A 15,288-nucleotide genomic window follows, 5' to 3' on the forward strand; every position below is an offset into this window, starting at 1 on the left:
TGTGAGATAAATGCAAAACTTGAGTCTTGTTACAGATTCCAAAGAAGCACTCCAAACAGCTCTGAGGGGAGAGATGTGCAAGGGAGGTACATTGTTGACCCAGTTGGTTGTGTCCGATGAGATGCGCGGAAATGTGGGTGCAGATTTAAGTTCGAGTCGGAGTGTAGATGCAAGTGCAGATACAAGGGCAGACACAAAGGCAGACGTAAGGGCAGACACAAAGGCAGACACAAGTGCAGACGCAAGGGCAGAGATAGGTACCCATCAGAATGACCAAGCCAATGAGTCTTCCCAGTTAGAACCGAATGATCAATCGGAATTCGTTCCAAGCGTTGATGGGGAAGATGGTTTTCCTCTCTTAGACACCCCCAAGTCGGAATCAAAAACAGAGAAATTGAATACGAAAGAAACAAGCGAAAATAACGATTCCCCTGAATGTATACAACAAGGATGTATAAAAAAGGAGCCAATAATTTTGATAGATAAGGTAGAAAGATGTTTAGTAGTTGAATGGTATGAAAATGAAATAAGAAGGGAGCAAAGAATATCATATAAAAAGTATGGAAATGATAAAGCGAAATTAAGAGCAAAAGAATTAATCGATAAATTAAAATCAGGAATAACATTTGAACAGTTATATCCAGATAAAGGACCACCAATTGTTCGCGTTTATGAAGATGTTGGAATCTATAGAGTATCATTAATAAGAGATAGAATAGAAAGGGAATGGAGGGTTGAATGGTTTGATAATGGAATTCCTATGAAGGCTAGATGGTCCTGTAAAAAAGTAGGAAATGATGAAGCACAGAAAAGAGCTGAGACATTTGCACAGAGTATGAATGAAGGCATTTTTAATCCTATACTTTTACACAAGGCTACGGGTACTCGCTTTTCACGATCTGATAGAACTGTTGTTAAGATTAATGTTTACATGAAAAAAAATATTAAGAGAAAAAGTAAATGTAAGATAATTAAAGGAGGTGAGAAATGCACTACATTGAAAGGAAAAGGAATTAGGAGTGGATTAAGAAAGTCAAAATTGAAAAATACTGATCAATTCATCGAAACTGTAGTTGACAACTGTTCAAATGTTGTTAATAGAAGCAATAAACATGATGGAAGCGCTTTTGATAATGTTTTTTGTCATTATGATAATACCATGGTAGATGTAATATCTGATCCTAATTTTTTAGCTAGTCCATATGGAAGTAAAGATGCTAGTACAACTATAGATGAAGACAATTCTAAATTATTGATGAATGATAAAAATTACCTTTCAAATAATTATCCTCAGGATGGGACTAAGAGGTTGAACAGAACGGTTGATAAAAAGAAGAATTACACCCCAAGGGAAAAAGGAACAAAGGGAAAAGAAAGAACTAAAAAGAGCACTAAGATGGGTTCTAAATTGAAGGGAAAGATGATAAACAGAATGGTAGATAATAACATGGGTTCTGGAACTAATGGTCCAAACGAGATAGATCTTTTCACGTGTTGTACACTATTGGACGGCCAGGATATTCCTCATTTCGCATCTAACAATAATCATCATCTGGAAGAATCTAACATTTGTTATTCATCCATTCGATACAGTCCGAACGGAGGGAATATTCTTTTAAATTGTAAAAATGGGAACATAGAATCTTCTAATATGGAAAATAGCTATTTAAAATCCAATGAGAATTATGATGGTTATTGTACGAATACTCATATGATAAAAGGGGTTGATCAATCCACTCATTATGAATATGCTATTAAAAATAATAACCAAGAAAAATGTGACAATTTCAACGTTAGTCATGATAATATGCATTATGGAAATATGCAAAACTTTCATTATTGCAGAGAACATATCCAAAGTGATCAAATGGTATGCACCGATCTGAGTGTAAGGAATTGTGCAAATCCTTCCTTTTTGAGAATAGAGGAATATAATCCCTTCAGCAACAACCCCTGCTTGATGAATAAGAACAGGGAAGGAATTCCTGACATTAATATTTTTCGAACACATGATTTTATTCACTCAAGTGAAGTAGAAAAGGGACATGCAGTTAGCGAACTCGTGGGTGACTCCATAGTTGGAAATATCCACAATGTGCAAAACCAACTGAAAAATAAAAAAAATTCCAAGCATCGTATATGTCATTTGAGGAAAATAAGTAAATGTGAAGTGGACGAGAATAGCACGGGGGGCACGAATGTATGTAAGAAGAGCCAAAAAAATAAGGAGACCAAGTATGTGCACAAGGGCAAAAAAGAGAAAAAAAAAAAACATATCACAGGGGTTGATAGCGGAGTTGGCATCGGACATGGTAGCTGCAATGGGATCAGTAATAATAGCTGCAATGGGATCAGTAATAATAGCTGCAGTGGGATCAGTAATAATAGCTGCAATGGGATCAGTAATAATAGCTGCAATGGGATCAGTAATAATAGCTGCAATGGGATCAGTAATAATAGCTGCAATGGGATCAGTAATGAAGTCGAAAGGGGCAACGACGGTGAGCACCATACAGACGAGTTACATAACAAGATGGAGAGAAAAAAAAGAAAGAGAAGTACAAACAGAATTTTTAAAAGTGATGATTTCCTAGTTGACGATGAGTTGTGTAATTATTTTTCTTCGTATCATAAGACGCAACATAGGAAAAGCAAAAGGACTATGAAGAGTGAGATGAATGGTGTTACAAACAACACTGTAGATGATTCTGTTGGATCCTATGTGGATAGTCAATATAATTATGTTCCTCGTGTTGCATGTGTGCAGAAGAGTGATTTCATGCCTAGGGGTTGTGATGATAAAAATTCAGGAGAAATCGCAGAAAGTGAATTTGTGCTACAGTCCGGGAGGCAGTTGGGGCCTATCAATGCAGAAATGGATGTGAGTTCAGACGCGAACATTAAGGTGAATGGAAATGTGTGTGACAGCCTGAATGGAAATATGTGTGACAGCCTGAATGGAAATGTGTGTGACAGTCTGAATGGAAATGCATGTGGCAATCTGAATGGAAATGTGTGTGACAGTCTGAATGGAAATGTGTGTGACAATGCGAATCGATTCGAAAGTGCACAGAACTCGTTAAATGCCTTAGGGAAATACCACGTAAGGGAAGAAACACTTAAAAAGGTACAGAGACGTATGAAAGTTTCAAAGTCCAGTCGAGCTAGCCAAAATGTTGAAAAAGTAGCGGAATCAATAAAAGCACAGGAGGACCTATTTTTTTGCAATCAAAGGAATTTGACGAGATCATCCCAAAGGATGTTCGAGTTATATGAAGAAAAGAACGAGAATGCATGTGGTGGACTCAACTCTTATGCAACGTGTAGTGGAGGTGATATATTAATTAACGATTCTAGTTTCGCACACACGCCCATTAACAATAATAGGTGCAGGAATGGTGAGACATATAATGAGAATAATCAAAATGGAAAAGGTGATTCTTGTGTAAAGAACTATGATCATGCAAATAGCGCTTATTATAAAATGGTGCCTCCTTATTGCAATGTGCAAACAGAAGCGTGCAATAATAATATGACTGAACGAAAAACTCACATAATGAATTTAAGAAATAGGAAAAACAGAAAGAAAGTAGTGAATATTAATGATCATTTGAGTGATGATTATCATCAGAAAAAAGATTATTTAAATTACAATTTGATTAAAAATAGTGAAATTGAATTTGTTGAAAACCCAAGAGGGTATAGAGTACCATATAAATACCAGTCTAGAATATTTTATGAACATTTTGAAGTTCCATTAAATTCACAAAAGGAATTTGAAATACAGCAAATTTATTTTGCCTGCTTGTTTTCTTTACATATATTAGCAGTTGGGTGGAATATCAACAAGAATGCCAAAGTAGAGGATTACATACAAGAGTTGTCAAATCCTGAGTTCCGATCTATCATCTCGAACATTTCCATGGGTAGTGGTATACCTACTATTACTGGAATTAATAATTCTTTAAGAACCCTCGAACACGAAGGAATGATTCATAATAACAATGTTAAGCACAATGTCCAGAAAGTTAGCAAAATGGAGGAAGAAAATTGTGTCGAATTGCAACATGAAGTATTTTTAAAATCCAATAATTGTATGAATGCATGTGTTGATGGAGACTACCACTACATGAACAAAGAGGTTGAGTATGATAATAGTGCTCAGATTAATGAAAATGAATCTGTTCCTGTAGATGATATAAATTGTATGAGTGAAAATGTGGATGGATTAGTTAGACGAACTGTATTGGATAGAGGTGGAAAATATGATGGAGAATATAATTTGTGCGAAATGAACAATTTTAATAGTGCAAATGGTGTAAATGGTGTAAGCAATTTGAGAGGGTTAGATGAGACCAAGAATTTAGGAGTTTTAAATTATGAGCAAGAGGAGAGGGAAAACACGAATCTAATGAATTACGCAGAAATTGTAAATAATTATGAACGGGTATATCCGTTTAGGGATCCAAATGATGTTCGAAATTTAAGCGGCACATATGGTACACTGAATACAAACATGTTGCAGAACATGAGTAACTATGTATGTGTGGGAGATATAAATTATATGAATAATATGGGTGGAGAAATTTTTTTGAACGATTGTACCCAAATGAATGGGACGAACAATGGCACTGGAGGAATGAGAGCAGGATATCATGGAAATCTAGTAAGCAATGCAAACAGTACCATGGGAATAAGTTATCATATGAACAATTATGAATACTATAAAAATTTTGATTCTACAATTGAACAGGGCAACATGGTATATATGAAGAGACCAGATAAGCTAAGCACTATATGTGTGAACCCAGATGAATGTATGAATAATTTGAACGGATCGAACATTGATGGGATGATATTTACCAACATGAATTATCCTAATGAATTGAACCCACTACATCTAAATAGCAAAAACAGGATGAACCCATACATAGATACTAATTTGAATGAGGCATATGACCATGTAAGTAATTATGTGGATGTGAGTGAACCCTTTGATTATGAGCAAAAGGATGCGGAAAAAAGAATCCAAAGCTATATGCAAAATATGAACCTTCCCAACTTGAACATTGTGGGCGAACACTCCTTCACGAATTCGCTATGTTTGGACGAAGGTTGCATTGTGCCAATCCAGGAAGGAGAAGCGGCAGCTGGGGCTGAGAATGGGGTGGAAAATGAAGTCAAAAATGGGGTCAAAAATGAGGTCAAAAATGGGGTCCAGAATGAGGTCCAGAATGAGGTCCAGAGTGAGGTCCAGAGTGAGGTCCAGAATGAGGTCCAGAATGAGGTCCAGAATGAGGCCCAGAATGAGGCCCAGAATGAGGTCCAGAATGAGGTCCAGAATGAAACCAAAAATGAAGAACAAAATAACCTTATTTATGACGACACAAACGGAAATGTAAGCAACTATTACAACAGAGTGGATAAAAAGATGTACCATGTTCCCATGTTGGATAGTCAAAGGGGAGAAGACTGCTATGCACATGTGCATAGTAACATAATCGATAATAACAAGACAGATGCTTTATCAGTATGCGAGAATGTAGAAGGTCCATACGGAATGGAATGTAATGAGTATGAAGGATTACAGCCTACAGGAAAAAATGGCATTCACAGTAAGAGACATGGCCTAATGAAAGACAATTTGCACACATTGGACGTTGGCATGTGTGTAGGAAACAATGTGCATTTGGCAATTCATTCAAATATGAAATATAGACAAGATGAGGAATCGGTCTTAAGTCGCGTGCCTACAAATGAGCATGATGTGGTAAACATTGAGGAAAACATATTGCAGCACCCAAGGATGGGTTTCACAGTCTTACATTATGTAGAGGGGGATGACTTACATCAGGGAAATGGACTTAGGAAAGAGAATTACGTGTATTATAATAACTATGCTAACGTGTACAATGATATCAGAATGGTGGGGAATAATATACACAACGTGAATGAAGAAATTAGTTACAATAATGTTGACAAAAATGATGAAAACAGTAACACTAGCCAAGACAGCAGTATTGAGTATTACACTTACAACAATCACCATTTGAAATTTAACCATGTATTGAATAATCTGCAAAATTATGGTAACTTAGAAAGGGAAAACATTTCCTGCAATAATGTAGTGGATAGGCAGCCACAGTCTCAGTTTAATGACTTGTATTATCAGTTCAGTGTGTGCAATGGGGGGTCTAATCCGTCCAATTGTGACGTGGTGAGTGGAAGTATGATGAGTAATGACATGATGAACGATAGAATGGACTCCGGGTTGAGGAAGAAGCACGTGGATGACCTGAACAAGAACCAGAGCAATTATGACGAGATGGTATACAACAACTATTCTAAGGAAGGGAATTTAACATCCACGTCTATATCTACATCCATGACTAATGCAAAAGATATAAGTAACTATGCATATTACACAAACAGGAAAATGATCGATAAGCTAAGGTCAACTTCTAATTCTAGTACTATAAATACTGAATACCTCCCCAGTAATCTCTTAAACTCCATAAGCATGAACAATATGTGCCCCTCCAACAATATTAATGAGCAGGCGCACAAGTAGAGAAAAAACAAAAAAAAAAAAAAAAAAAAAAAAAAAAAAAAAAAAAAAAACAAAAAAAAAAAAAAAAAAACAGAGCAAGGCAAAAATGACCAAATACGTAAATAAAAAATTTAACGATTAGCTTAACCGGACCAACAGATTCATGTTCAACTAATCCTTCTAACTATAAACGGAGAGTTTGGCATAACATTAGGATTAGGATTCCATTTGAGTGAGAATTTATGTTAGTATAATGTGTATTTTTTTGTAGAAAAAGATGAAACGGCGAATTGAATGGAAAATGGCGCAATTTGGCCTTCTCCATGTGAAGCCGTTTCAATCAGCGTACAGTGGTAGACAGGAATTTTTTTTTTTTTTTTTTTTTTTTTTTTGATATTATATACAGTACCAAGTATGGGACTCTTATATTGTGGCAAAACTGTTTTTCCTTTTTTCCATTTAGTCTAGCACAGCACAAATTTTTCACTTTTTTTTTTTTTTTTTTTTTTTTTTGTTCTCGTGTAAATTCAACATTTGTTTTGTTATCATCCATTTGAACTTTTTATAAAAATGAAATGCAACAAGAATTGTGATCAGATGGTTAATTTGAAAAGTTGACTCATGAGAAGATATATTTTCCAGTTAGTGTTAACATGTTGTGTATATGTTTACGATTGCGTTTACACATCACGGAGATGGGAATTTAAGGATGTTCGTCGGGTTTTAAATGTATGTAATGTTTAAGCCGCTTGAAGATTTTGTTTTGTTGTTCTTTTTTTTGCATTTTTATATAATATACATGTGATATTTTAGCATTAGCACAGGGAATGTTTGAGAGGGGAGGAAAGTGTGAATTTTTTTAGGTTCATGCTATAAGTACTTTTTTTCTTGAAATATAATGATGTTGATAGCACATGCTTGTAGGGAATATTATATCAGGTGAAGATAAGTTCAATGTTTATAATTATCTCATTTTGCACCCTTATAACAAGAAAAAAACAAAAAAAAAAAAAAAAATAAAAATAGAGCGAGAAATAAAATAAGTTGGAATAAAGCGAAAATGTTCCATGTAATAAACCACCTTCATGTGAATAAATTGTAGTGTGCTCTGATAAGAACTGTTGGACAAAAAAAAAAAAAAAAAAAAAAGAAATTCAGAATATTGAAATCTTGCAATATTTTTATTCTATTTTTCTCCTTAATGAAAACTTTTTGAATAGGTGTTTTTGAACCCTTGCGATATTGGAAAACAGAGAGTTCGGAAGGCATAAAGGCTTACGAAAAGTTTACACAAAATGAGCACGTGTAGCTATACATGCATGAATATGCAGGTATGCATTACATGTTTTTTTCCGTGTATATGCACGTAAATCCTGAATCGAAAACGTTGGAGATTTACTTAATAAAAAAAAGAAAAAAAAAAATTGAGTCACACATGCATACATATGTATATATATATATATGAAAAAATCAATTGAAGTTATGATTTTCCCTTTAGGTATGCTTTTATTGAGGTCTCCATCATTTTTTTTTTTTTTTTTTTTTTTCATTTTCAGAATGAACTTATATGGTAGTAATAGGAGTAAACAAATTTTGTAAATTGAATAGCGTTATTTAAAAGGGGAAGAAATAAAACACACCAAAGAAATGCAGAAAGGGAAAAGAAAAAAGAAGCCTTAGAAACAGGAAAACAGTGTATGCACAAATGTATGAATGTATGTATGTATGAATGTACGTATGAATGTATGTATGAATGTACGTATGAATGTATGTATGAATGTATGTATGAATGTATGTATATTATACACATATATACATTATGGTATACGATGAAGCTACATCATACCTAGTTATTGTTCTACATGTTATATGAGAAGTACAGATGAGTTAAACTATCTTATACTTTTAACACGAGCCCAGTTTATATGAATATTTGTATGTATACACCTACCATAAAATCATGCTCCCTACCTTTTCATGATCTTCTTCCTACATGCTTAAGCAAGTGTACAAAAGTCGTTTAATGTGATTCACCTTCATTCATTCGACCATTCGTTCATTTGTCCATCTGTTCATTCATATTTTGTAAATATCACACAGTTGCAGTATATATTTAACCTTACAAGTGTAAATAGGTGGGTAAATTTGCAATGAGCTCTTGTAATATAACAAGCCAAAAGTAAAAAAAAAGAAAGGAAAGGAAGGGTAGGAACATAAATCTTAAGTTGTGTGTAGGAAGGTTTTTTTTTTTTTTTTTTTTTTTTTTTTTTAAATTATCAATGATAGGAAAATATGAAGAATGTAAAATCAAATAGGTAATTACTAAATAAAACGAAATTAGAAAAAACATATATATATATATATATATATATATATATATATATTACTAACAATTTAGAAAGGTTTAAAAAAGAAATATATGACTGTTCAGAAAAAGTGCAAGGAAAAAAAAAAAAAAAAAAAAGTCTATATACGTATTAATAGTTCAGAAAAAAAAGTGACAGGAAGATAGCAGAATTTAGAAAGTGCCAAAGGAGAAATGATGAATAGATATGCGATTAAAAGGGTTTATAAATATGAACAAGAGTATAAAAAAATACATAAATATATGAATATAGGAATTGACTATAAATCTAGATTTCACAATAGTACGTGTGAGGGAAATTTTGTAAATACAGGGATTGCCAGAATAAATAAGAAATTATTCCTGTGCAATAGCTTGAGAAGACGCAAATCCACCAAGAGCAAACTTGTTAGGGCATTGTGTTATAATTTCAGAAGAGGTGTGTTGTATTCGTGTAACACACAGAATACTAAGCTGCGTATGAATGGTGGTGTAATAGAAGGAAGCAGGGTGAAAAAGGAGAAACCTGAAGAACGGGAAGAACGAGGAGAAGAGATTAAGCGAACTCGAATTGGTGACTCACATGTGAGGAGAGGAGCGACGGAAGAAGTGGAAAACAACACACAATTTTTAAATGTATTAAGACATAAACATATTTTAAGCGTTTCTGATAAGTGTCCCATATCTGGTTTTTGCATTTCAAGTAAGATGAAAAGAATAAAATTCAGGAATTTCACACAAATTGTTGGAGTATCCATAAAAAAGGAGAAGTGCATGAAATTTTCCCGATTAAGTATCAACGAAGTGTTAGATTTTATACGTAAAAATTTATCAAGGAAAAATGACATAAAAACGTGGAACAGCATATTTATTCAGTTAGATAAATTAGTGTCGAAAAAAAGCAAGAGTGAAGAATACAAAGTAGAAATTAATGGATTTTTTGATAAATTGTCAAATTTAGAATATTTCATGGTTTTAAACCATCTTAAGGATGTCGATGAAAACGTGAAAAATAATATTTTGAATAACTTATTTTTTGAATGCTTCGTTATGTCCTTGAGGGAAAGGGATATTACCAATTTACACGAAAGAGGGAAATGTGTCGAAGAATTGGAAGGTGCTATTGAAGTTGAATCTAAAGTGTATGAAGAGGTTCCTGGTCATATGGGAACAATGGATATTCTGCAAATGGAAAAGAAAAGCGAAAGTAAAGTAAAATCATACATGAAAAATTTAAAGAATCTTTTAAGTATTTCTGGGGGTAGGAAGAGCCCAAAGGGAGGGGACGTAATAGAACATGTGAATGAAGAAAATAGGGATTGGATTAACAAGGAATCACAGAAAAATCAGCTTCAGTTAAAGGGAGAAGAGAAAAAATTAGACACTTTTGAAAACAACTTGGAAGCAGAATGTGCAAAGATGAACATTCCCCATAGCAATACTTGTGCAATTTCGAATGAATACTATAGTAGAGAAAAATCAGGAAGACTGAAAAAACAGAATGATGCTTCAAGGAAAGAGACATTGTATGATGTGAGAATGATTAAGCGGTGGTTTAATCTGATGAATTACTTTTCAAATAAATGTGAATATGTTCCTATTTTAAGAGATTATTTAAATAGAATATTTAGACAACATATTGATACATTGATTAGTGAGAATTACTTTTCGAAAACGGTACATCATTTGACAAATCAAATAAACAGTAAAAGCATACATGCACTTATATGGACTTACGAGAAAAAGTTAGATTTAATGAAACCATACGATTTTAGTTACAGTTTAATTATATTATTACGATTTTTAGTACTAAATCATAATTTATTTAATAAAATAATTGATTATGCTATTGCAAATCCTTTATCTAAATTTGAGAATGAAAAATATTTCATTCGTTTTATAAAGAGTGTAGATAATTATCCTTTGATTTATCCTTCTAATTTGGACTTTAACAATACCGAATTTTTTCAATCCAATATGAAAGATTTGTATAATTTTACTTTTTCAATATTTCTTAAAAAATTAAATAAAAAATTGAAATTTTATTCTTTAAATAATTTATTATTTTTATCCGAATGTTTAGGAAAGGTTATTTTTATTCCTAATACACAAAATCAAATTTTACATATGTTTATAAACAAGTTGAGATACCACATAGATAATTCTTTAAACCTTTCAAGTGTCGACAATTTTACTTTGATACGTCTTTTTAAAATTAGTTCTTTCTTTTCATTTGTTCCAGAAATGGAAATTTTTTTGAACACTTCAACAAAGAGCCTTAAGAAAACTCGTAAGTTGGTTCAAGACGCGGATGCTCACTTCAGACCGTACGTTGAAGTCTCTTTAGGGGATATTGACGAGTTGGAAGTTCTCTCTAGAGAGGCAATAAGTGGTAGAGAAGGTGGAGAAGATGTAGATGGTGGAGAAGATAGAGATGGTAGAGAAGATAGAGATGGTAGAGATGGTAGAGAAGATAGAGATGGTAGAGATGGTAGAGAAGATAGAGAAGCGACACAGTCAAATGACATCCACCTGGACATAATGAAGTATGTGGAACCTTCACTGAATGAATTGGAAACACGAAAAATGAAATCGACGAAAGTTGTTCAAGTGGGTGAAGAATCCCAAAAGGCTGAAGACTTCTCAAATGATACACATTTGAAAGAGGAAAAAAAGAGTATTATGAAGGAAAGCGCATCTAGTTTAAATAAAAAAATTCTAAAGAATAGAAATGACAAGACGATAGATGAAAAGAACAAAAAGAAAAGTATATGTTTCAACATGAATGATGAGAAAGTGATAAATTATTATTATGAGAAGTCTGAGGAAACAGACAGATGTTATCACAGAAATTTTTTAACGAGCTATGATTTGTACCAAGTGAAAGATAATGCATATGAAATGAACAGCTACCTTTTGAATTACAATTTAAGTCATGACAATAGTGGGAAGAAATATAAGAAGAATAAATTTTTATTAAAAAATATTGTAATGTTATTATGTGCTCATATTGACAAAAATTTGGATGATGTAGTTAAAGAGTTGAAAAAGTTAAGGAGCACAGGAGGTGCAAATTTAACCCCATTATCATTGTCACATATAGGAACAACTTCATCTGAAGTTTCGACCCACACATCAGTGTCCTCCCCAATGAACGTAGCTTGGAATAAAGACAAATTAGTGATCGAAATTAAACACATAAATGAGAAAAATGCAGAGAGAGGTTCCAAGTGTAAGAGTGATAAGAATATGTATATGGAAAATGAGCTGTACAAGAGTTATTTAATTTTTTATGATTTTAGTGTTCTAAGTGATATAGTGAAGTTTACACATTTTTCCATCAACACTAATAAACATACTTATGATTTAATAAAATCCATAAAGAGAAAGTTAGAGGAAATGATCCAGTTTTATGATTTCAATAAAGTATCGAAAATAGTTGGTGGAAAACTACCCATAGGATGTGTAAGAAGCGTAGCGATGAGGAACATTTCCATATTTCAATTGCATGACTTTTATTGTGCATGTAACAATTTTAGCCCATCATTTTTGTTTGGATTTTTTGATATTCTGTTGAAACTGACACCTAAAATAAATATTATAAATGTAGATAAAGCTAGCGATTTGTTTAACAAGAAAAATATTCACAAAATGGAACATCTGGAAATTTTTGAAAAGGTGAGAGATAGAAATATAACCATTCCGTTTATCGTTTCTTTGTTGAGATCATTAAAAATAATCATATCATCAAATTTATTCCTTTCGAATAATTTACTTAATGAGCATATTACCACCATGGTTCAGTATTCTTATTACGTTTTGTTGTTTTATTACTATAATAAATATAACAAGAGGCATGAAAAATATGGCAAAGATTTCAAGAATTTGAAAGATGAGGAAGTATATCTAGCAGAGAGAAGAACAAACATGGATCATCCTCCTTCTTCTTCTTCACCTCCTCCTTTTGAATCACCCTCACTTGGTTCTCCAACACGGTCTGAGCAGAAAGATCTAAGGAGTGGTATTTTGTTTTCTAACCGTAATGATAAAACGAAGGGGAATGTTAAACACGGGAAAAATACTACATCTGAACAATATCACCATAGAAGCAACCATGACGATGCTGATAAGGTCGATGTTGATGAGGATGAAAATTTTCAATTCCAGGGAACATACAAAGGTGTTTGTGCAGGAAGACGTGGTACAAATAAAAAAGGGATAGAACTGCTTCGAGAGGAGGGTGATATTTATGGTCGCATGGAAAAGGAACAAATGGAAAGTAATAAAGGTATGTATAGGAATGGGATAGAATTAAATGATGGAAGGGGAAGTAATTATTGTTCTGCTGTGTTTGATGATAGTAGTGACTGTTCAGCCATTTCGAGTATAATAAAATTAAATAAGAAAAATAAAAAATTATGCTTATTTGAAGATTTATACTTGGAAGATTTCTGTAATATTTACTTGTGTTTATCAACATCATTGTATTTTTTAAATAGAACTGATGAAAAGTCGAATAAAATAAAACATTTAATATATTTAGAAGATAAATTTCTCAAGTTAGTAACTAAAGTAAAGTATATGAAATATTTGTCCGAAAATTTTATCTTTTTTTTATTTAAAGCACCATCCACATTTAAACTAGAAGAAGCATTTGATGGAATAATTCCATCTTTAAAAGTATATAATAGGAAAAGTAAAAAGACAAGTGAACTTCTCTCATCAATAACACATTCTCAGAAGATGAGAATTTTGAGTTTACCAGCAGCAACTGCTTTTTTCTTATGCAAAATAAAATTGTCTATGTCATCCAGTGGTAGTAAAGAAGCTAATATCGTACGAATAGAAAATATCAAAAAATTGTTTGAAATTTTAATGTGTGATTATAAGTTGCTCTCTGATTGCGTTGAAGAATTATTTATTAATCGCAAGAAAGTAGGTTCAGGTGAAATTCTCCATCACAGGGATGGAGAAGCAGATGGTATAGCAGATCATAACGGAGGAGAAGAAGAAGAAGAAGAAGAAGAAGAAGAAGAAGAAGAAGAAAAAGGAAAAGAATGGGGACAAGGTTACGGATCGGCAAATGGATCGGATAATTCAATGAAAAAAGGTTCTTTTGAAGAACAAAACAGAGTGTACCAATCGAAAATGGGCACAACAGATAGAAGTAACAAATACCTTGATGGAGTCACGAAAAAAAAAAGAGCTTATTCTTATTTACCCTATCTGTTGTCAAATAAAGTGGATGTGAAGCAAAATGCATATTTCGAAATGTTAATAGGAGATATGTTTTTTGGTGTACATGAAGTTAAAACATTGTATGATCTTCAAAACAGTTTACTAAAAACAGTTAAACATTTAGAAACTGCCCAAATTAATTTGAAGGTGAATTATAAAATTACACAGATACAACCAATTCATAATGATGTCTTGGGATACCTAGCTGAGTTATCCAATGTAGTGAAGGATTGTCTATACACCATTTTCCTTTCACAGCCATATATTCATAAGTCTACAAAAAAGTATACGACAAAAAGTTTAGTTAATTATTTTATTAACAAGTGCAAATTTGTCAGCGATTACAACATTTTCGATGATTGCAATAATAAATCTTTTAACGAGTTGAAACGCAGCAAATATATGACCAATGAATTTTGTCGCTAATTTTTTTCAAATCCTAAACCCTTTTCCCCTCCAATATTTGAATAAAATTATAACTCCTATATATTACTTCCTTACCTGGAATGGAATTAAATATCAAGTTTTTTTTTTTTTTTCTTTTTTTTTCTCCATTCGATGAATAATATGTCTATTCTTTTTTGTCATTCCTATATAATATATGACCTTGGCGTTTTGCCATTTCGTTTGTCCCTCATTTTTTTTTCGCCTGCCCACCCCATAAAAAAAAAAAAAAAAAAAAAAAAAAAAATCGCAAAGGATTAAATTGGGACGAATGGCACAAAGGCAAAGCAGTAGTGCTGTCTTTGTTTAGTTCACAACAAAATTTATAAAATTTGCTCAGTCCCTTATGTGTGACTGGGGTGTCACTTTATGTTGATACAAATATAATTTAACCACCAGTTTGTTCACGCGATGTTCAGGGTATTTGCCCGTACATATACTAGCCAATTTATACATTTGCCTATTCATACGTTCGCCCATTTATATATTCGCCTGTTCATACATTTTCCTATTTATGTAGTCTTCTATTTATTTACGACCCCCCTTATATTTCCTCTAATGTTATGTTAAACTTTACAAACCACTTCACTTGACACATTTGGATAAATTCACATCCAATTATTATATTTCTCAAGTTTATTTTTGTTCCCCCATGTTTCTGCATTTCGAGCATGTAAAATATATATATATATATATATATATATATATATAT

At 32.6% G+C, this 15,288-nt stretch overlaps 2 protein-coding genes across 2 annotated transcripts; both read left to right on the forward strand.

The window, feature by feature from the left end:
- Positions 1–10: 10 nt before the first annotated feature.
- PGO_114330 (transcription factor with AP2 domain(s)) lies at positions 11–6,571 on the forward strand (the record flags this gene model as incomplete). Its single annotated transcript, XM_028688767.1, has 1 exon — positions 11–6,571. One exon carries the CDS (start codon positions 11–13, stop codon positions 6,569–6,571), a length of 6,561 nt encoding a protein of 2,186 aa, XP_028544568.1.
- Positions 6,572–9,092: 2,521 nt separating this feature from the next.
- Positions 9,093–14,558, forward strand: PGO_114340 (hypothetical protein, conserved; the record flags this gene model as incomplete). Its single annotated transcript, XM_028688768.1, has 1 exon — positions 9,093–14,558. One exon carries the CDS (start codon positions 9,093–9,095, stop codon positions 14,556–14,558), a length of 5,466 nt encoding a protein of 1,821 aa, XP_028544569.1.
- Between the last annotated feature and the right edge of the window lie 730 nt (positions 14,559–15,288).

This window comes from Plasmodium gonderi (assembly GCF_002157705.1).
Source record: "Plasmodium gonderi DNA, contig: Chr11, whole genome shotgun sequence".
Lineage (NCBI taxonomy): Eukaryota > Apicomplexa > Aconoidasida > Haemosporida > Plasmodiidae > Plasmodium > Plasmodium gonderi.